At 33.8% G+C, this 24,458-nt stretch overlaps 1 protein-coding gene across 2 annotated transcripts in view; it reads left to right on the top strand.

The window, feature by feature from the left end:
- LOC111504790 (3-ketoacyl-CoA thiolase, mitochondrial) overlaps positions 1 to 24,458 on the top strand; it is a 123,142-nt gene that overhangs the window by 58,645 nt on the left and 40,039 nt on the right. For both annotated transcript variants that reach the window (XR_012468280.1, XM_074186070.1), the window contains exons 4-6: positions 7,108 to 7,375; positions 20,285 to 20,460; positions 20,517 to 20,717. Coding sequence is in view for 1 of the 2 variants with exons in the window: in XM_074186070.1 (XP_074042171.1) it covers positions 7,108 to 7,375; positions 20,285 to 20,460; positions 20,517 to 20,717 (645 nt within the window). In the remaining variant the exon portion in view is untranslated. The remainder of the gene's footprint in view (positions 1 to 7,107; positions 7,376 to 20,284; positions 20,461 to 20,516; positions 20,718 to 24,458) is intronic.

The following is a 24,458-nucleotide window of genomic DNA, read 5'->3' as shown; positions in this document are numbered from 1 at the left end:
TCATTATCATTAGTGTCGTTTTCACTAACAGTGAAATGTTAAATAATATGAGATATTATTGTCCTGCTTAGTAACTTGTTTGTTGAATTCGTAAGAACATTATTTTCCATTGATTCACATTGATTCCATTGATTCACAATGTTGTTACATTTAATTAAATTGTTAAACTTTTTTAAATTCGAACATGTTTCATCAGCTTCAAATTATTATCGTAAATTAATAGATTTCTCTCTCTGTTAGGCTTTAGGAAATCCTGCCATACATGTTTTTAATTATGAAACTCAACCACCTTGTTGGTGGTTGAGTTTCACAGATTTTTGTAGAAATCGCAATGAGTATCATACAGTGTAGTATAGAATAAGTGTTTTTTACTTCTTTGGCTGCTTCACAATTTGTTACTCTTTTCTTCAAATTTTCCGGTCCTCATTTGTGAACTTTTTTGACCGTAATCTTAGCTCAGTCGACCTAGCCGTTTGCAAATGTTTTATGAATACTAACCCGGATGTCTAATTAAGAAAGATTCACTGTGAAGAATTCAGAATTTTGTCAAAGCCACTCAAAATACAATTTCAGTAGGAACTTTGCCATACTTTCATTTCTTAGTGAGCATTGATATGAAGACATTTGATCACTGATTAGTTTTTCCACTCTAGCAATAAAGAATTGTGGAAAGGGTATTTCGACAACATTGAAATGTTTATCCATCCTCTATCCTTTTTGTAATTTTAATTCATTGGTATATAGAAATTTAGTACTGCATTGATAACAGTTTTAGCCTACCTTGACTAATTACACTCCTTTATCAGTAAAAAATCAGTATGTTCCCATATACACAATGAAGTAAAAGTGGGTTAAAAATTATTAACGTGACAATCGACATATAGCAAATAACGGATGAGGTTGAATATCGTAAACCGAGGATTATAACAACCGAATCCGTTATTTGCGTATCGGCTGTGTTCAAGACTTTTCGTAATTCCGCTGAGATTACATTTTGATTAAGAGGAAAGAACAAACTACGTAACTCGTTATTCTACAGAAAAATCCCAACATCGTGTTGTCATGGAACAACTTAACAATATTATGAACGTCAGTTTTTTCTGTTTGCGAGTTCGCTTTAACAACGACTATGGATGAAATTGAAGGAATTGGGGAACAAAATCAAATTTCTTTAGAAATATTGGGAGAATCATGTGCAGGAAGTGCTGATTTACTGCCGAAAATAACTCAAGAGTGATAATTAAAAGAATATGAATATTTTTAAGAGTGGCATAAAAGCAAGAATGTAAACGTGGTTAATGAATAGGTATTATTGCCTATACAAAAGGAAAGTAGAGGTACATAAAGACAATACAGAGTCTGATTTAGGAAACATCAAAATGAGTAGCGACGAAGAATCGATGACAGATGGAGGAAAAGAAAAAAAAACTGGAAAGTTACCAGATATATTCTCTAAAAACAGAAAAATCAACAGAACACCTGAAAGAAAGAAAAAAGAAGAAGACGACAAATTAGAAACTATCATCACAATGATTCAAGAAATGAAAACGGATATGAAAAAGGAACTCAAACAAATAAGGGAAGAACAAAAAGAATATAGAAATGAAATGATAAAAATCAAAACGGACAATGACATACTGAAAATGAAAATAAAAAACTGAAAGAAGAAATTGAAACAATCAATAGCAAACTTGACAAAATAGATAGAGAAACGAGAAGAAATAATGTGGTTATACAAGGACTACCAATCACAACAAATGATGAAGAGGAGTTGAGAGAAGGAATGACTTCATTCATCAAAAATACTATGGACATCGATTTAAAAATAAGAAATGCCAGAAAAATAGGTGATAAAATATGTCTACTACAATTGGAAAACTCAAATGAAAAACAGAAAGTGATGAAAAATAAAAACAAACTCAGCAGGATCAATGAATACAAGGTATATAAAAATGATGATATGTCAAAAGAACAAAGGGAAATAGAAAAAAAGATACGAAATCAAGCTAAAGAAGAAAGAAAAGAAGGAAAACATGTGAAAATTGGATATAGAAAACTAGAGATAGATGGAGAAAAATGGTACTGGAACCTAGAAAGAAACGAACTAGAAAAAGAAAAGAAAACACCAATCAATACAAAAAACTGATAATGAACACAGGAAACATAGATCGAACAAAGAAGAAAACGGCAAGGAATTCGGATTACGATATTAGGAAAAATGAAATGATAACGAGAAGTGGCAATAAAAATAACAAAAAAAATGCATGGTTACTAGGAACGTGGAACACTAGAAGCTTGAATGGAAAAGAAATTGAAATAGTAGAAGAATTTGAAAGGAACAAATTGAAAATACTAGCAATAACCGAAACGAAAAAAAGGGACAGGACAAATACTATTACAGAATGGACACATATTAGTATATAGCGGAGTAGAAATAAAACAAAGGGCATCAGCTGGAGTTGGATTAATAATACATAAAGACTTAACCGAGAAAATTAGAAAATGGGAAGCTATAAATGACAGAATAATAACCATAGAAATAGAAAAACAAAATAAAGGAGTACAATAATAGCAATATAGGGACCAGATGAAAATGAAAGAATAGAAGAAAAAGAAAAATTTTGGGAAAATTTGACAGAAATAACCGAAAATGCAAGAGGAACAATAATAGTTATGGGAGATTTTAATAGCAGAGTGGGAAAACAGGACCATATATGCAAAACAATGTTAGGAAAATATGGAGAACAAACCAGAAATGACAATGGAAAGAGAATGCTTCAATACTGTCAATTACAAAACCTGATCATTACAAATACATTTTACCAACACAAATACATACATAAATTCACAAGAGTACAAGAAAGCAGAGGAGAAAAATCAATAATTGATTACATTCTGGTACAGAAAAACACAGTGATCATTTCCTATTGACAATAAAAATCAAAGGAGACGCAACAGAAAATAAACAAGAAACGGTGACTAAGAAAGGTGAACACATCACGATCAGATCATATAAAATGAGAGACACAACTGTAGCTACTAGATATAAAGATATTACCAACGAAAAACTTGAAAACAAATACAACGACATTAAGAAAGGAGAACTACAAGAAGCGTGGAACATTTTTAGAAATGTTATCATAGAAACAGCTATCAGTACATGTGGCACCTACAAAACAAATAATAATAGAAAACAGACATCATGGTGGAACGATGACATAAAGGAGGCTATAAAAGAAAAAAAAATACAATGGAAGAAATACTTGAACAATAATACAACAGAACAGTATGAAATATATAAAAACCGAAGAAAACAAGTAAAAAGATTAGTTAATAAAGCAAAAGAAATGTCATGGATTGATCGGTAATAAACTAGAAGAAGACAGTAAAAGTAACCAAAAACTATTCTACAAAGCACTAAAATCCATGAGATCAGATAAACCCTTAAAAGACATACAAATCAAGAATTTAAAAGGTGAAATAATTACAAACGAAATAGATATAATGAAGAGATGGAAAGAATATTTCCAGACACTACTAGGACAAGGAAATGAAGGATCAATAGAAACAACAGAAAGGAACCAGTTAAACGAAAGCGAATCATTGATAGAAATGCAAGAATTAGATGAAGTAATTAAAACATTGAAGAATGGGAAAGCACCAGGAGAGGACAAAATAACAGCAGAAATGATGAAAAACTTAGGAGAAACTGGAAGAAAGAGCCTACTAGAAATAATCAATAAGGCATGGAAAAAAGAAACTATATTAGAGGAATGGGGAACAGCTCTAATAACACCGATACATAAAAAAGGAGACTACAAAAATTGCAATAATTATAGAGGGATTACGCTACTGAATACCATAACAGAAATAATAGAAAGAATAATTAACAACAAACTCAGGAATAAAATAGAGTCACAACTCTCAGAACCACAAAGTGGGTTCAGGCCCGGAAGAAGCACACAAGACCACATCTTCACAATAAAACAAATAATAGAAAAGAGAAGATCAGAAAACCAAAATATATATTTGGCATTCATAGACCTAGAAAAATCTTTCAACAAGGTACCAAGAACAGAATTATGGGAGAGTCTGGAAAATAGAAATATCGATGAAAAAACCATAAATATGATTAAAAACATATATAGAAATAATAGAAATTATGTTATCAAGAACAACATGAAATCAGAAGGTTTCAAAACAGAAGAGGGTTTGAGAAAAGGTGGATATCATTGAGCCCAATGCTTTTTAACATTTTTATGGACGACATCATCAAGGAATGTGATAGAAATAGCAAAAAAATGTGCATTGGATACAAAAATATGCAAAGAGTAGAGATAGCTGAGGGAGCATTTGCCGATGACATAATACTGATAGCTGAAAATGAAGAACGATTACAACATAATATAAAACATAATATAAAAATATGGAATAAAACACTGAAGAGAAAACAAATAAGAATAAACAAAGATAAAACCAAGGTGATGACCATAGGAGGCGAAGAAATGAATATAATGATAGATGATAAAAAAATAGAACAAGTAAAAGATTTCAAATATCTAGGCGTAACAATAGACGAAAAAGGAAGACAAGAAGCAGAAATTAACAACAGAATCGAGAAAACCATAAAATTGTACTATACAATAAATAAGAACTTCATCAATAAAAGAAATTTCAAGACAGACAAAACTACAAATATTCAAAACAATATATAGGCCAGTATTAACATATGGATGTGAATCTTGGATATTAACAAAAAAATCAAAAATAGAATACAAGCAACAGAAATGAAATACCAGAGGAGAATTATAGGAGTGACAAGGAGAGATAAGATAAGAAATACACGAATAAGAGAAGAACTAGACATAGAAGACATTATTTCATTTATAGAACAAAAACAATTAGGATGGTGGGGACACATACAGAGAATGCCAAACAATAGACCTGTGAAACAAATCTATGAAGCGAAAACACAAAACAAGAGAAGAAGAGAAGGCCTGAAAAAACATGGAACGACATGATAGGAAAGAGATATATATATATATATATATATATATATATATATATATATGAAATCTGAAGTTTTCACGGATAGGAATATGCTGAACTGGTTTTTCCGGGTATTTGATCCGTGTATGTGATATTATCTCTAATTTCACCGACGTTTCGACAAAATCTCATTTGTCATTATCAAGGTGTGCTGTTACGTGTTCAGAAGTTTGTTGACCTTGCTCAACTCACTTCTTACTATAATGGTAAAATGGTATTCGTTATGTGTTCAGAAATAGAGTAGTCCATAAACCCTCTACTACCTACTATTTAAATGTTGTTGAGTTTTACCTGAGTTCTTCTTCTTCTTAGTTGACCTCATCTCCCCGTTAAGGTATCGAATGTGAAATCTGAAGTTTTCACGGATAGGAATATGCTGAACTGGTTTTTCCGGGTATTTGATCCGTGTATGTGATATTATCTCTAATTTCACCGACGTTTCGACAAAATCTCATTTGTCATTATCAAGGTGTGCTGTTACGTGTTCAGAAGTTTGTTGACCTTGCTCAACTCACTTCTCACTATAATGGTAAAATGGTATTCGTTATGTGTTCAGAAATAGAGTAGTCCATAAACCCTCTACTACCTACTATTTAAATGTTGTTGAGTTTTACCTGAGTTCTTCTTCTTCTTAGTTGACCTCATCTCCCCGTTAAGGTATCGAATGTGAAATCTGAAGTTTTCACGGATAGGAATATGCTGAACTGGTTTTTCCGGGTATTTGATCCGTGTATGTGATATTATCTCTAATTTCACCGACGTTTCGACAAAATCTCATTTGTCATTATCAAGGTGTGCTGTTACGTGTTCAGAAGTTTGTTGACCTTGCTCAACTCACTTCTCACTATAATGGTAAAATGGTATTCGTTATGTGTTCAGAAATAGAGTAGTCCATAAACCCTCTACTACCTACTATTTAAATGTTGTTGAGTTTTACCTGAGTTCTTCTTCTTCTTAGTTGACCTCATCTCCCCGTTAAGGTATCGAATGTGAAATCTGAAGTTTTCACGGATAGGAATATGCTGAACTGGTTTTTCCGGGTATTTGATCCGTGTATGTGATATTATCTCTAATTTCACCGACGTTTCGACAAAATCTCATTTGTCATTATCAAGGTGTGCTGTTACGTGTTCAGAAGTTTGTTGACCTTGCTCAACTCACTTCTTAGTATAATGGTAAAATGGTATTCGTTATGTGTTCAGAAATAGAGTAGTCCATAAACCCTCTACTACCTACTATTTAAATGTTGTTGAGTTTTACCTGAGTTCTTCTTCTTCTTAGTTGACCTCATCTCCCCGTTAAGGTATCGAATATGAAATCTGAAGTTTTCACGGATAGGAATATGCTGAACTGGTTTTTCCGGGTATTTGATCCGTGTATGTGATATTATCTCTAATTTCACCGACGTTTCGACAAAATCTCATTTGTCATTATCAAGGTGTGCTGTTACGTGTTCAGAAGTTTGTTGACCTTGCTCAACTCACTTCTTACTATAATGGTAAAATGGTATTCGTTATGTGTTCAGAAATAGAGTAGTCCATAAACCCTCTACTACCTACTATTTAAATGTTGTTGAGTTTTACCTGAGTTCTTCTTCTTCTTAGTTGACCTCATCTCCCCGTTAAGGTATCGAATATGAAATCTGAAGTTTCCACGGATAGGAATATGCTGAACTGGTTTTTCCGGGTATTTGATCCGTGTATGTGATATTATCTCTAATTTCACCGACGTTTCGACATGAACAAGTGATTTCTTAACGGCTGTTAACATTAACTTTTCAATTGTCATCATATTTTTGTCGCTTTTTTCGTTATGTTTTCGAAATCCAACGACCCCACCACTTATGAAAAAATTATGTTAAGAAATTGCTGAATAATCTATATATAGTTACTCAATACAGCATTCGTACATAAAAAATAATGTACACAAAAAAAATGTCGGACATATGACCAGTAATGCAACGAACATGTTAACAGAGGCAATATTATTTGGAAAGAACTATTCAAAAGTTGAACAATCAGAGTTTATATCACTTTTTTATTATTTTTGGTCCATTAGGATATCCTCACAGGTGTTGGAGAAATCGTTCTAACAGGAGGAGTAGAAAATATGTCAGCATCTCCATATATTGTGAGAAATGTAAGATTTGGTAATATAGCCCTTGGAGCAAGCCCAGTCCTAGAAGATTCGCTTTGGATAGGTCTAACTGACACTTACTGTAAACTACCAATGGCGTTGACAGCAGAAAAACTAGGTGAACAGTATAAACTCACAAAAGATGAAGCTGACGAGTTTTCTTTAAGATCCCAGCAACTATGGAAGTCAGGTAAGCATAGTTCATTAAAAAAAGGTTCGCAAAATAATAGATTTTGTTATATATATATATATATATATATATATATATATATATATATATATATATATATATATGCATATATATACCGGGTGTCCCACATTTTATGTGACAGGCAATATCTGGTTTGTTGAAGGAGATACACAAAAATGTTTCATACAAAAGTTTTAGGAGTTCATGAGAGCTATATTTTGATATAATTTTTAAATATACAGGGTGTTTGGTGTAGGTGCTACAGACCAAAATTCCATTACATATTCAGATGCTACGTTAAATTCTGATATCATTTCATGTTTGGTTTTTGAAATTCGGTTAAGGCATTGTTGAGTTATTGCTTAAAATGTAAAGTCTTGAGAACGACTATTATTTTTTTAAATATCTCATACAAGTATTCTCTCTGCATCAGATCACATGAAAATTAGTCAAAATTTTGGGTGTTCGAAGTAATGGTTTCAATTTTGAGTTGTGGAATTCAGTCAGGAATCATTTTGAATATGAAACAATTGCGAAATTGAAAGAGGTGTATTCGAAAACAAATCTTTAATTAATAACAATGTAAATAATATAACTTGATAAATCATTTCATAAGAATGGTAGGTACCTAGGAATAAGTCATAAAAATTGTTCAAAGTGATGCCCATTAGATATTATACAGGCTTCGAAACGTCGAATCACTTCTCTCGTACAAGTCGCTCTTATAATATCAGGCGTAATATCACTGCACGCTAGTCGAATTTTCATTTTCAGATCATCCACATTCAAGGGGAAGTAGTGAAAACAATATCTTTTAAATAACCCCATAGGAAAAAATCAAGCAGTGATAAATCTGGGGAACGAGCCGGCCACCGAATTGGACCCTTATTACCAATCCATCTATTTGGGTACGTTCTATCCAGATATTCAGTAACAACCTGTGAATTGTGAGGAGGAGCACCATCTTGTTGCCACCAAATTCCTTGTCGTTCTGCTATGGGAATATCTTCCATCAACTGGATCAAATCATTTTCTAGAAAATGTAAATATCGCAATCCATTGAGATTTTCATTGAAAAAGTAAGGTCCTATGATGCGGCCATTGAACAATCCACACCATACATTAATACCCCAAGTAGTTTGAAAATTACTTTCGCGGACCCAGTGGGGATTTTCTTGAGACCAATAATGACTGTTATGTCGATTCACAACTCCATTATTGTGGAATCGCGATTCATCGCTCCACAAAATTTGACTGAATATGTTAGGACTTTCATGTAATATTACCTGAATACAAGCAATGAATTCAAGTCGTCGTTCAAAGTCCGTGGGTTTCAAACCTTGTACCAACTGAATTTTGAATATCGTCTCGTAGAGGTGAGAATAATGGTTTGTATTCAGTAGTAGTCTAGTTCAATTTAATAAAAGATATAGACTGGATTCGTGTACGAGTAAATAAGTTTTTTTGAAACTTTATATTTAAGGAAAAGTGCAATAATTCAACAACGCCGTAACCGAATTTCAAAAACCAAACATGAAATGATATCAGAATTTAACGTAGCATCTGAATATATAATGATATACAGGGCGTTCTATTTTAAAAAATGGAATTTTGGTCTGTAGCACCTACATCAAACACCCTGTATATTTAAAAATTATATCAAAAAATAGCTCTCATGAACTCCTAAAACTTTTGTATGAAACATTTTTGTGTATCTCCTTCAACAAACCAGATACTGCCTGTCACATAAAATGTGGGACACCCGGTATATAGCAGTTATGCTTGAAGAAGCTATTGTATAGCGAAACACGTGTCGCAGTTTTGGTAAAACCCTTATAGTGAAAATCATAGAGTAAACTCTATTTATTAGTTTTTTGAATATGGATTTTCATCAAGTATCGGCCAGTTCTATTCAATAACTGTAGTTGATGATTTGTGGCAAGTTACGGGGCAGTGATAGTTAATTTCTTCTACAGTTGCTCCTGTGAATAAGTGTTTTGCACATGCTGGTCCTCTAATGGAATCGCCTGAGAAGCGTGGTAAATAACAGAGTTTATCGTGGAATGGTTTAAAGTGCTGAAGGCCTGTACCGGATATTTGTCTCAATTGTATAGATTGTTTGAAATTAGAAACTGCTAAAAATACTGTGTCATGAATGATTTTACAAGTTTGGTTATGCCAAGCAAAGGGGGTGATTACTAATTGATATAGTTCCCAAGAATGAAATTGTTGTTAGATTGGTATACGGACATGAATAAAGATATTATCATCAGTGAATGTGCGTCACAAATAGGGAGTTGATAGTATTTTGATATGAAATGAAATAATAGTGAAATAAAATACAAGTAAAAATAGAACAATTAAATAAATAAAAATAAAGAAATGAAAAAAGAAAAAAAAATAAATTAAAAAAAAGTGGAGAGATTCCAAGTCACGTTAGTTCACGACGTTTCGATTGTTAGTATCTACAATCGTCTTCGGGTGATGACTGGACTGATTCCTCCGAGAGATGACTATTTATACGTTCGAGTACTTTCACTTATCCCCGCTTTCCATTTTCCGCTTCACTGGTTCCGTGGGAGATGACCGTTGTGGCGGGAGTTGGCTATTTTTCGCTTGATGATGGGTTTCCATATGTTGCGTATTTCTACGCTGACTTGGCTGAATACGTTGTTGGACAACATGAATGCGGCTTCCTTGAATTTTCTCCTAAACCAATGTTCCTCTCTGTGCAAGATCTCAGCTTGGGACCACTCGATGTTGTGTTGATGGGTCCAAACATGGTCTGCTATTCCTGATTTGCTGGTTTCCCCTCGCTGTGTGTGTTTGTTGTGCTCGGCAATGCGACCATTCAATGTCCTCTTAGTTTCTCCAATATAGGATTTTCCGCACTCACAGGGTATCCGGTAAATGCAATTCTTGGAATCGCAGTCCGCGTTTGTTGGCCTAGTTGTCGTGAGGCTGCTACGGATAGTGTTACCGGATCTGAAGCAGGTTCTGATGTTGTACTTGGAACCAATTCTTCTTATCCTCTCCGATAATCCTCTGATGTAGGGAAGTGCACTGGTTGTGACGGCTTCTCTTCCTTGCGAGGCTCCTGCTATCTTCTAGCCAAAGTCTTTTCTACCATTGCTTTAGAGTAGCCATTCCGTTGAAGATCATTTTTGATTATGTCTAGTTCCTTCTCGAGACCTTCCTTCGTATGACAAAGCCCAAAAGCACGGTCTAATAGAGTCTTGATGATTCCTCTTTTAGTCTATTATGGTGGTTGGATTCGTGGTTCAGATACTGTCCCGTATGAGTGGGTTTTCGGTATACAGATGTTTCCCACTTCGTGGGAAATGATTTCATTTCAGGTTTATTTTGGTTAATATAATTGTTATTTTCATTCATTTTTAATTCTTCTTTTTTAGTTGTTTCAGGGATTTCAAATCAATTTATATAGTAGACAATGGAAGTCCGAACTAGTGAAATTCGTCATATCTTTCATTAGGTTTTGCTTTAACAATTTCATAGGGTCCTGAATATTGTTTACATAATTTGAGTCCACCTCCAAATTGTGTCCTCTTTATAGCCACCAATTCTCCTTTTTTATAAATTCTTGGAGTTTTTCTTCTCAAATTATAAGTTCTTCGATTTACTTGTTGAGCTTTGAGGATTTGTCTTTTACATTCTGTTCTGATATCTTCCCTCTTTTCATTTAACTCTTCTTTCACTGCCTTTTCCAATGGTTCTTTAATCATTACATCTTCCTTACTTTTCATTCTAACGCCCATTAAGACTTCAAAAGGGGTTACGCCAATACTTCTCTGTATAGTTGAATTGAATGCTCTTTGTACCTGATTCACGAATTTGTACCTCTTTCTCGGATCTTCTATACTGAGTTTGGTAAGCACAGAAATTATTGTGCGGTTCACTCTTTCTACCTGTCCGTTACCTCTTGGGACTCCAGCAGTAATCAACAAATGCTGAATACATTCCTCTGCACAATAATCTTCAAATTATTTTGCTGTAAATGCTGTTCCTCTATCTGTTATGATCCTCGATGGATTACCAAATACTTGCTTCTGTCTTTCCAAACACGTAACTGTTTCTTTCGCTGTTATAGATTTACATGCATATAGCCAAGTCAATTTGGAAAAATCATCAACAACTACTAAAATATATTGGTAATTTTAATTAGTGGAAGGCATTGGTCCTAAATGATCTGTGTAATAAGTATGTAAGGGCCCTTCTTGTTTAGATAATGAATGTAACATGCCTTTCTTTTTTCCTTCTTTTCTGTTACCCAATACGCCCGGTACACAATTTCTTATACAATTTTGAATTTTACTCTTTAGATTCAGTATAAAAAATTCCCTTTTTACAACTTCTTCTGTCTTCGATATTGTGAAATGTCCAATTTCATGCGACTTTCTAATCAATTCAGTTTGCATAGATTTCGGTGCTACAGTCAGCTCCTTTCCATTTTCATATTTATGAAGAATACCATTTTTTACGAAAAAATCTTCATACTCTTCTGTAGTTAATATTTTTTTATAGCCATTAAATGATCATCAGTTTCCTGTGCTAATTTCAGTCGCTCCATTATTTCGTCTCCTTCTGTTAATGAATTCGTCATCATCATAATAATTGGATTACGACTTAAGGCATTGACTTGTGACATTCTACTTCCTTTCCGATGTTCAATCTCATAGGAATACTCCTCCAATAATAATCCCCATCTAGCAACTCTTGTGGTAAAGTCTTTTTATTCATCGTTTTATGAAAAGCTGAACAGTCTGTCACAATTTTGAATTTGAAACCAAGCAAGTATATTCGAAATTTTTTAACAGCCTGAATTATCGCCAAAACTTCAAGTTCTTAGCTGGTATATTTCTCTTCAGCTTCTCTTCAGTATACCGAATACGTATTATTTATTATTAGGTATGATCGTTTCCTGCAATTATTCAGAAAAATAGAGAAAATAAAGTGAAAGTGTGTGGCATCAAATTATTCGTAAAAAAATGATTGATGATGAGCCAACCCCTTTCCATTTGAAAAAATCAAGTTAACAGAAAAATTCATATTTGCGACTGTAAAATAATTCTTAAAACGACTGTGAAGTCATTCAAAAAGTCGTAGCCGATTTACACGATCCATGGCATTCTAGATCAAAAAATAAAAATTGAGGTGAAAATGATTTTATTTGTCAAATATTGACAAGTGAAGGATTTGTTCAGAATATTACAACCAAGATCTGGCAACATTTACTGCCTTATATTGGTATGCGAATGTTTTGCGTTATCGAACAACTGCATCACCCTTATGTATGTAGGTATATTTCTGACCCTTGCCACATGTTGGATTTTAGATATTTTCAAGTGGTGTGAACAATAAAATAACATTTGTGCGATTCAGGGAGAGTAAAATTGCATACAGTACACGAAGGTTGTGTTGTAATAATATAAGAAAGTGAACAATAAATACAGACAGCAAACACTGGAGTCTTTCTTGTTTAGATTAATTGGAATTCGAATTCAAAGGGATAAACCCCAACAGTATTGTTGGATTTAGAATGTCATTCTTGATTAAAATAAGTAAAAATATATAGGATTTCTCATTTGAAAATCGAAAGTTGGGGTCATTTCCAGTCAAACCGGAAGTACGACAAAGCAAGTAAATATGTCAAAAAATGTGAATTGAACTATAATACACAACCCCCAAATTTCGTTTTTCTATCTCCAATAATTAAAAAGTTATAGGGGTGAGCCACCTTAGAGAATCACCTGGTATATTGGATTCTTAGTGTTTTCCAATAAGTCGTTGAAATACATTAAAAAGAAGGTTGGAGACAATATGGATCCCTGGGAAGCACGCATTGATGGTGAAAGTATTCGAGAGATATCCATCGACGGCCACTTGTAGGAGACGTTTTTTCAGGAAGCTGAAGAGCTATACAAAAAATGATCCGACAAGCTATAGCGTCGAAGTTTGGCTGGCAAACCCTTATTCCACACACGATCAAAGGCCTTAGAAAAATCAAGCTCAACAGCTCTCGATTCTCCATGTTTCTCGATTGCGTTATTCCAAATATGGGTGATAAAAGGTCGCCAGTTAACCTCTGTTTCCGAAAGCCATATTGATGATCGCTCAAGATAATGAAGCCCCCCAAATATTTGAGGATATGGTGGTTTACGGATTTCTCCTTGATTTTTGATATCACATAGCAAAGCGACTGGTCTATAGTTATTTGGAAGAGTTTTCTTGCTCTTTTTGGGAATAGGCTGAACGCGAGCAATTTTTCAACAAGAATAAAAACCTCTTTCTTGTAAGACAAGTTGAAAATTCTGCAAAATACTAGTGCGAGTTCATTTGCGCACTTCTAAAGTACGATGATAGGCACTTCATCAGGACCAGACGCCTTGTTGATATTAGGCTGTTTCAAAATTCGCCTGACTAGATGATGTCGAAAAGTAGTTTTCGGCATTGTGGATTCTAGTGTGGAAAAAGTGGGTGGTGCCTTTCCCAGAAAATCGACTTTGGAGTGGGACGCAAATTGTTCAACTATTAGATTTGCTTTTTTTATGGCTGTTGTTGGAATCGAACCATCCGCTTGTTTGTGGTGAAATTGTGAATTTTGTAAAGTTCTGACAAACAGCTGTGTACCGACCAGAAGGATCTAGGCTCGTTGGCATTGGCAAGTAGTTTATCTCCAATTATCCGATTGTGAAGTTATTTTCTTTCATTTATCCTAAGTTTGCAGCTGTTGCAAGCATTAACAAACCTAGTTCGGTTTTCGGCACTGGGATGTTTGCGCCACTGCCGAAAAGCGAGATTTTTGGAGGCGACAGCTTGCTCACAATTTTTGTTAAACCAAGGTTTGCTGTTAGAAGGTCGTTTCAGTGAAAAAGAAATGTTTGCTGTTAGAAGGTCGTTTCATTGAAAAAGAAATATATGCGTCCATGGATGATAGAATAACTTCTGTGACTTCAGAAGCACAAGTTGAAGGATCTTTAGAGCTGAAACAAACATCTAGCCCGGGGAAATTTCGGAAATGGTTTTGAAGATCCTCCCTTTCAGCTGATTTGTAATGCTAAATTTTGCGCGCGGCTTAGATTGTTTTCCAACATTTATCGGTAATTCATTCAACACTGAAATGAGTTTGGGGTCAGAAGATCCCAATGGAGACCTTGCGGTGACTGTAAATTTCTGGATTGGTTGTTAGAATAGCATATTCTCCATCACGGTCAGGAATCCTGGTTGGCTCCTTTATAATTTGAGTAAGTCCGATGCTTATTGTAAATGTCTCAGATTCGCGACCTTGTTCGTCGTTGATATTTGAAAACTTGAACTATTCGATATTGTGGACATTGAAGTCACCGAATATGAAAATTTCGGCACTGGGATAATTGATTTGCAGTAAGTCAATGGTGCTTGCAAGTGAAGAGAGTAGTTCCCTATATTGTGTATCGCTAGGTGGTCGACAAACGCAGTATATGAATTTAGTGATCTTCTGTGATATTATTCTCAACCACATAAATCAAAGTTTCGGGATTCTAACATTTTCTCTCGTTGACAAGACAGATCACTTCTGATAAAAATAGATATTCCAAAGTTATTCGATTCCTATCATTCCATCTAAAATAAGCAATAGTCTCATAAGCATTTACGGAGGCATCGTGTAGCTGAATGTCACAAATCTATTCTTGGTGCAATATTTTCTGGGAGGTTTGAAATCAGCTTATGACAGCACACTTGTCTTGGACATTTGGATTTGGATTGTGCATGTGCACATCTTTACCGACAATATGAGGTTGCATATCTCAAGGAGGATCTAGAGGTGATTTCGAATTTAGGGTGAAAGTAATCAGGTTCAATTCAATGCCGCGATTACCCAGGCATCGGTTTTCTTCTGAAAGATAAATGTCTCCGAACCGGATATAATGTCAGGACAGACAATAATTCTACTTTCTGCTTTGATAAGTTTGTTGGGGATTAAAATGGACACCAATATTACTTGGCACAATCATTCCGCTGAAATTGCAAAGGCTTGGAACACTGTTCCGAACCAGAAAACTATACACACTTCAGCAACTTTTGATACTTTATAAAGCTCAGATCAGACCTTCTTTGGAGTATTGTCTCATGTATGGAGCTCCGCCCCTAAGTATACCCTGAAGCTGTTGGATTCCATCCAGAAAAGATCCATCCGCCTGATTGGGTACGAACATCACTTGCAACTTTGATAGTCTGGAACATCGAAGAAAGGTTAGAGATTTGTTTCTCTTTTATAGCTATTTTCACGGGAGGTGTTCAAGTGACTTGGCACATATGACTCCACCACGAGCGGTACATATCAGACATACGCGATGGTCTGTGGCTGCTCATCGTTTTGAGGTTCTACTCAGTACACCTGTTCAAGAACTCTTCTATTTGGAGAACTGCGTTAATGTGGAATAAACTTCCAGAGAACGTTTTTCAAAATGAATTCAATCTCCAGCGATTCAAATCCAACGTTTAACGCTACTTTCGCAGAATCGTCTTATGGATATTCCTGTAGTTCTTGCGTTTTTTCTTTAAAAAATCTCCATCATCCCATCCTAATTGGCTTCCTTACGTACGTGCCTTGTGAAATCATTTCACACTGAATGATGAGGTTCTCAAGAAATCCAAGAGAATACTACAAATTGGTGATAACTCGGTTGTATTTACTGAAGGCGAGGGTTCCATTGAAGATTATGCAGTTGTAAATGGTCGTCGAAAACTGCGTAAACTCGAAAATCCTCTATTTCATCAGTACGGACTTCCATTGTCTAATATAATATGAACTGATTTGAAATTCCTGAAAGAATCTGTAAAAAAATTAAAAAGTTTAACCGAAAAAATAACAATTTTATTAAACAAAAAACTGAAATTACAAAGGAATAACATACAAACAAGCAACACCCAAAAAAAAATTGAAATATTAATACAAGCTGAAAATTAAAAATTAAAAATATTATTAACAAAAAATGAAAAATTGAAAAATTCCAAACCAAGTTTCAATTTTAATTTTTTAATTTTTATTTTTAATTTTTTGTTAATGATATTTTTATTTTTCAGCTTGTATTAGTATTTCATTTTTTTGCTTGTTGCTTGTATGTTATTTCTTTGTAATTTCAATTTTTTGTTTAATAAAATTGTTATTTTTTTGGTTAATTTTTTTAATTTTTCTACAGATTCTTTCAGGGATTTCAAATCAATTTATATTATATTAGACAATGGAAGTCCGAACTGATGAAATATTGTCGAATGGTATTATAATATTTCATTTCCAATCCAATCCTCTGAGTTATCAAAATTAAATCACTCAGTTCATCAAAACCTACTTTATTTTTATTGTCTTTCTTTATACTTTGTTTAATATTCAATCATTAATTTTGGAAATCAATAAACTACGTCGATTATTGCCTACATATTCAAAGTCAGCAATAATTATTTTTGAGAACTGACTGGAGAGTTGGGGATAATCTTCGAGTGGGGTGCAAAGTACGAGGGTGGACTGAAAAGATTCCGACCTCAACATGAAGATTGGAGCACTCGTAAATAAAAGTTAGTGAATTTCGTTGTTCATCTATTGACAGTTAGTCACCAAAGTTTCAGTCATTTTGGACGCGCAGTTATTATGTAACAGTCGTTTGAGTAAGTTGATGTATTTTCATGAAATACACCACGAAACATTGTCAACTACCTTCAAACAAATCGAAAATAATCTATATGTTCAAAAACTTGGCAAGAGTTTATTTTCAATGGGAGCTAAGTGATGTTCGACAATAAACATTTTAAGGTTTTTGTGGAGAAACTCTGGCTGCCTTTGGTGTAAAACGAACAAATCTTTGTTATGAAATAATCTTTGAAAAGACAACACTTGAACAAGTCAACGTAGCTGAAACAAATCAAATTCAGTTATGGCCCGAACGTATGGGTCATGTTAACTTCAAAACGTTGAAAGAAATGGCCGGCCGTGGACTTATTCCAGGTTTGAAAATTTAAAAATCCATATGTATAAACTATACAATTACCTAATACATTCCAAATCCCAATACATCTAGCCAACTTGATTTTCCGTGTACTGAATAACAGGAATAACTATGTATCAGATAAAAATTATCAAATATGTGGTCCTGTGATGGCCACTAAAGAAACACTGTTTGATATAACACTTCCACCAAAAAGTCAGATCCTAGCTTAAACAGATGATATTGTAATCTTAGCTAAAGGGCAGCGCTCCAAGGACATGGAAAATAAAATTGATATATTTTGGTGAAACTAAGAGAATGGATGGAAGAACAAGGACCAGAATTGGCAATATCCAAATGTGAAACCATATATTTCCATCCTGATAAAAATCGAAGGCTCCTATGAATGTAACAATTGCGTCAGAAAAAAACATGAACAAAAAGGGAATAAAATATTTGAGGATAATGCTCACCCAGAACCTGAAATGGGACGTACACATTCAACATGTCAGCAAGAGGGCATTAATTACAAGGAATAAACATCATAAAAAGTTTTTGCAAGACTTGGTGGGGTGCAGATTCCAAAAGTATGCTCATGGCATCAAATGACATTTAGAATTTGGGAGTAAACTTAATATTCAATCACGGACTAAGAACGGAAATAAGTATATACACAAGACATCAAAATCAATGATGTCAGTTTGAGTAAAAAGGACACAAGTATAAGACAGAATATAGCAAGGAATATAATCTAATATATACAGATGCCTCCAAGCAAAACTATAAAGCAGGTATACGCATACACAGAGCAAACATTAATTTTTCAGCGAGAGTAGCTGACCTAGTTCCTATATGCAACGCAGAACTTGTCACACACAGGAATGATGATGTGTATAACTAAGGAATAAAAAAAACTCATTTTAAGTGACTCCAACACAGCATTGGTAACAAGAACTTTGGTGCAAAAACAGATTACATTACGATGAAAATTAAATAAACCAGAGAGTTGGCTGAAATTAATGACATTGAGTTTGAATTTGCGTGGATTCCAAGGCATTCAAACATTGATGGAAATGAGAAAGCTGATGATATAGCAAAGTTTGGCACGATTCCTAATGTTCCACTGAATATCAATTATTTAGATAAACATTCTCTAATACCAATTAATAGAAACAATACCTAGAATGATTTTGAAAAACGAATGGCAAAAGACATACAACTTTAAGGAAAAAATCGAAAAATGACAGTTGGAATCCCCCAAAAAAGCATGGTATATAAAATTCCCAAAAATGTACAGACGGAATATCACACAATAATTAGAATGAAAACAAAACACTGCTCCACCAAAGATCATTTATATAAACTCAATTGTATAGATAATCAATATTGCGAATCTGGGAAAATAGAAACATTGAATCACATATTTTTCAAATGTTTCGAACGCTGTCCCGAACATTTTCATTGAAAACGAAGTCCAAGCCCCATTAACCATTTAAATAGTCTTAAGGAAACTTGATATAAAAATAATAAATTTGATTAGTAAGCATATTGATTATAACAGTATCAAACTATAGAATACTCTCAACAATAATGACCTGAAATAACTACTATCTCCACTTATAACATTTTCACACATCCTTAAATCAATCATAACCATACCCATACGTGTATCCACTAAAAATTACAGCACAAAAGAACTCAAGTAGAAAAAGAAGAATAACACAAATAGCTAGCAAAACAAGAATGTTTTTTTTTCTGATTTGATTCGGGCGTTGCTTAATGAAGATCCATAGCAATTTCATAAACTACACCTTACGATTTGATCTCCACAAACTTTATTGAAAGAAATATATCACGACATGTTTCGCTAACACAGTAGCTTTTTCGTAGTTAATTGAATACTATAAGGTAATTTTCACTCTGATATTTATATACCCTAGGTGATCACAATTGAGACTACCTAAGGTACATCTTCGATTATGATCACCTAAAGCGTATTACATCAATTCTACATCAATAGTAATACTTCATCGGTTTTTAAGTAAACAAGCTCAATAATGGTGATCTATTTAAATCCAGTTGGTCATTCATTAGAATGTTTGAATTTTTAAATTTATTTATTTTCTGTGTGAAATTTCGAAATATGATATGATTTTCTTCTAAAATATGTTTTTTTTCATCATCTTTGCAGATAGGTAAGTCACATATTCACTATCATCAGTAAGAAGTAGTCAAGTAAAACGATGGGCAACACCTGGTTGAAAAAAATAGCACAAATGTATCAAGTTGTCAACGGAAACCATCCGCAAAAATATGATATTAGTCAGACGATATTTGGTTTGAGGTATCAACGAGCACAGAAGCATCTTTAACTTTCTGCAGGACATTCCGCAGTCTAGAAAGTATGGTAGAAGCAACTAGTTGCTATTGATTTCCTGTCACAAAGTGTTACCTGTCCTTGCACTTGGCTACATCGTAGTGATGATTGTATATACACTGTTGATAATCTGCATATTTGATTCAGACAACCAAATGCTATCCATCCCCGACACATAGCTAGACTGCACCGACAAAAGCCAAAAAGTGTACCTATGGGTTTGTCCTAACGTTATGAGTCGTTGTCAACATTTTTTCCTGATTTATAACATCCACTTGATGAATTCCTTTTTTTATAATTAACCCTCTATTCGGTTGCCCCATACATAGAACAGTAAATATCAAAGTTTTTCTGATATAATCCATAAATGTGAAGTTTATTCTTATTGATAACTCCGCCTCTGACAACCTATTACAATGATTGATAGAAAAAATACTGAAACGTCGTGAGTCGATAGTCAGGAACTGCTTTATTTTTTTTTACCTTGTTATATGCCACTTGGAACGACTTTTCCAGTGAATTAGATAATTCTCAATCTCCTTCATTTTGTAGCACAAGACGAAGGTAGGTTCAAAGAAGAAATTACTCCTGTTCCTATCAAGGAAAAAAAGCAGAGCATAAATTTTGAAATTGATGAACATCCAAGACCTCAAACAACTATCGACGGTTTGAAAAAATTACCTACATTATTCAAACAAAATGGATTGGTAACAGCAGGATCTGCATCTGTAAGCCTGCCAAATATTTAGCATTTCACATTTGTGTTCAACTTTTCTTTTTCAAGGGGATATGTGATGGTGCTGCTGCTGTGATATTGGCTAGTGAAGCTGCATTATCAAAAAATAACCTGAAACCTATGGCTAGAGTGGTAGGTTATTCTGTTGTAGGCGTAGATCCATCTATAATGGGCATTGGTCCTGCACCAGCTATCAAAAATCTCCTTAAAGCTACAGGAAAAACATTAAATGATATTGACTTGGTTGAGGTGAGTTTTGTTTCTATATTTATTAGCCTATTATAATCACCCTATTTTATAAGCTTCATTATTCAACCAAAAAATAATTAAATTATCATTAGGCAAGATTTACTTTTGTCGTCCCTTCCATGACTTTCCCTAACAAATCTCCTGAAAGAAATTGAGCCACAGAAAAAAGATATTCAAGAAAGAGATGATTTCATAAATAAAAATCATCGAGAGATTTTGAAAATGAGGTCCCAAGTGCTCAACAAAACTACATAAGTAGACTTAACAAACATAATGGAATTATTTCTCAGTGAGAAACAATATTCTTAAACTTGTTCAGGAAAATGCAATCCTCCAGAGAGAAATAAAATAAGTATCAGGAAGATCTTATAGAGCTGACAGTTACTAAATAAATCGTGGTGGTAGACTCTCAATGTAGATGGAAATAAGGAGTTGAAACAAAAATAATGTACTGTTATTAGCTGGCACTCATGGAAGACACATGCACAGTATCTATCTACTGAATTTCAAAAGTATTCAGTTCAATCCATCATTAACTCTGGGGTCAGTGATGACAAACTTACAAGAACCAATTTGCGTGACTACTGCATATAAGACATAGTCATGCTATAGCCAAATAATCTGAACTGTTCACTATCAAGCAATTCCTCATTGAAGTCAAAGATAAAAAGACAATAATAATAATAAAATTCTACATGTTCAATGATTCAGTTCATAACCAATATGTCTGTGAGAGTAATATCTCAATTTAAAAAAATATATGTGTACGCTCAATGAACACAAATACAAGTTTCTGAAATGCAATAATTTTTGAATAAGAAACTATGGGTGATATTACCACAGTTCAAGCAAAATAACTAACTTTTATCTTGATATCTCTAATCATGTAACTATACTTTTCAAGAAGAAACAATCTTCAATGATAAAGACTATTGCATCTCCTTATTGTGTTTGAGTATTCAGTCAGTTTATTCTTCAAGATGATCAAAATTCATCAGAAATAATTTTGCTCATATGGAACACTGGCTTGAAGACCAGAATTTTTTAATCTCATTATCGACCAATTGTGATTTAGTACTGTTGACGACGATAAACAATTTGAACACTTAATTGTATTCAGTAAAAAATGCAATGTGTATGTGATTTGCAAACAGGGTGGGGCACCCCATACGACATGGTCGCTGTAAACCAATTCATTAATTTTTTCGGGAATTTCTCCATTTCATTATATGTATATTGATTAAGACTGTAGAAGGGTGGCTCAAAAAAGTGTGACATGTCAAAGTTGTATTTTTTAAATAGAACACCCTGATTTTGTTACACCTTTGAATATGCTTTCTTATAAGGTACTAAGGTACCTAACTATAACCGTTCTCAAAATAATTTTAGTTAGCGAAACGCGCCGAGAGACTAATTTTGTTCTGGTGTTGGGAAAGTGTTTTCAATAGAAACTGATAATACCCTTGAAAAGTAGAACTTATGACAAGGTGAGTCAAAAAAAGATACATCTTTCTAAATACAATCTCACGTATATTCATATAGGTACAAAGTTTTTATTAGGGGTAAATCAAAAAATAAATATTGATGTTGAAGGAAAAGCATATAACAAATGAATACATAACTTTACAATATGTGCTCAAATAACAATAAATTAATTAAATAAAATTATTCAGAAATGTAATTGATGAAATACCACGGTAGCCGGTCAGTTCGACGTGGGTGCTCTGTTTGCTCACTCAAATCGACCGGTGGTCTATTCTTTTTTCTTCATTCTTTTCTTTAGTCAAAAAACCACCTGCAAATATCCAAATTAATGGATCACACTATTTTCTTTCGGTTATGTTCAATAACCCCTGAATTTGATAATAATAGTCATGATTTTGTTTCAGTTGATAATTTCTATGTATTTTCAATTTATTTCTGGTGAGACTTAGAAGTGGATTTCATTGGAATACCATTTAAAAATGAAGCAAACCTATTACTTTACCGTGAAGTGAAGAGACAATCTATCACAGTTCAATGTACTAAACAATTTCCAAAATGTGTTTTTCTTAAAAAGTTCTTGTGAATGAAAAGATTATTATTACCCGACAAAAGATCCGTCAATGTTGACATAATTTTTGTCAAATTAGGAAAGGAGACTGACCATTACTTGATAAAAATTAAAAACAGTATCGATGAATATAATTAAACAATTTTCACATGTGTCATAGAATATGCCGAATATCACCAGCAGCACACATTTTTCAAAAGATATAATTTTTTAAACAAAATGATGGAAGGGGTTGCAGGGGGTGTATTTTTCCGCGACAAAATCGAGGATCATATTATGATTTTTTTTATCAAAATGATGGAAGGGGTTGCAGGGAGTGTGTTTTTTCGCGACAAAATCGAAGACCAATATTTATCATAGAATACGCCGTATACTTTCGTTTTATGTGAAAATATCCCCAGCAGCACGAATATTTCAAAAGATATGATTTTTTTAATCAAAATATTGGAGGGTGCAGGGGGTGTATTTTTCCGTGACAAGATCGAGGACCATAAAGGTATCATAGAATACGCCGAATACCATCGTTTTATGTGAAAATGTCCCCAGCAGCACAAATTAATCGAAAGATATTAATTTTTTAATCAAAATGAAGGAAGGGGTTGCAGGTGGGGTATTTTTCCGCGACAAAATCGAGAATCATAAAGGTGTCATAGAATATGCCGGATATCATCGTTTTATGTGAAAATATCCCCAGCAGCACAAATTTTTCAAAAGATATGATGGAAAGGGGTTGCAGGGAGTGTAATTTTCCGCGACAACATCGAGGATCATATAGGCATCATAGAATACGCCTTATACTTTCGATATGATTTTTTTAATCAAAATGATGGAAGGGGTTGCGCGACAAAATCGAGGACCATAAATGTGTCATAGAATATGCCGAATACCATAGTTTTATGTGAAAATAACCCCAGCAGCAGAAAATTTTCAAAAGATGATTTTTTTATCAAAATGATGAAAGGGATTGCAGGGAGTGTGTTTTTTCGCGACAAAATCGAGGACCAATATTTATCATAGAATACGCCGTATACTTTCGTTTTATGTGAAAATATCCCCAGCAGCACGAATATTTCAAAAGATATGATTTTTTTAATCAAAATATTGGAGGTTGCAGGGGATGTTCTTTTCCGCGACAAAATCGAGGACAATAAAGGTATCATAGAATACGCCGAATACTTACGTTTTATGTGAAAACAACACCAGCAACACAAATTTTTCAAAAATATATGATTATTTTATCAAAATGATGGAAGGTGTTGCAGGGGTGTATTTTTCCGCGACAAAATTGAGGACCATAAAGGTGTCGAATACCATCGTTTTATGTGAAAATAATCCCAGCAGCACAAAGTTTTTTAAAGATATGATTTTTTCAATCAAAATGATAAAAGGGGTTACAGGGATGTTCTTTTTCGTTCTTTATTGAATTGAAAATTTTTATGGCTGGCCAAGCAATTATTGTTCTAAAAGACAACTTTTCATGGCTAGCTATGAATTTTAACGACCAATGGTGGCTTGGCGCACTCCTTTCCGTTAATGGTAAATTCCCCCAATTCGTATCTGAAATCCATGGTTGCCTTCACATTGGTCCAATCACACTGGAAAATATGAAGGAAAGACTGGCTGCCTTTCGAAGAGTGACGCCTCTGATTAAATCAGAGAGAGAGTGGATATTTGTATTCAACAGGATG

This window comes from Leptinotarsa decemlineata, unplaced genomic scaffold (genome assembly GCF_025532065.1).
Source record: "Leptinotarsa decemlineata unplaced genomic scaffold, Ldec_3_MD MMD2_tig00078422_RagTag_RagTag, whole genome shotgun sequence".
NCBI lineage: Eukaryota > Metazoa > Arthropoda > Insecta > Coleoptera > Chrysomelidae > Leptinotarsa > Leptinotarsa decemlineata.
This window is presented reverse-complemented; position numbering and strand designations above follow the sequence as displayed.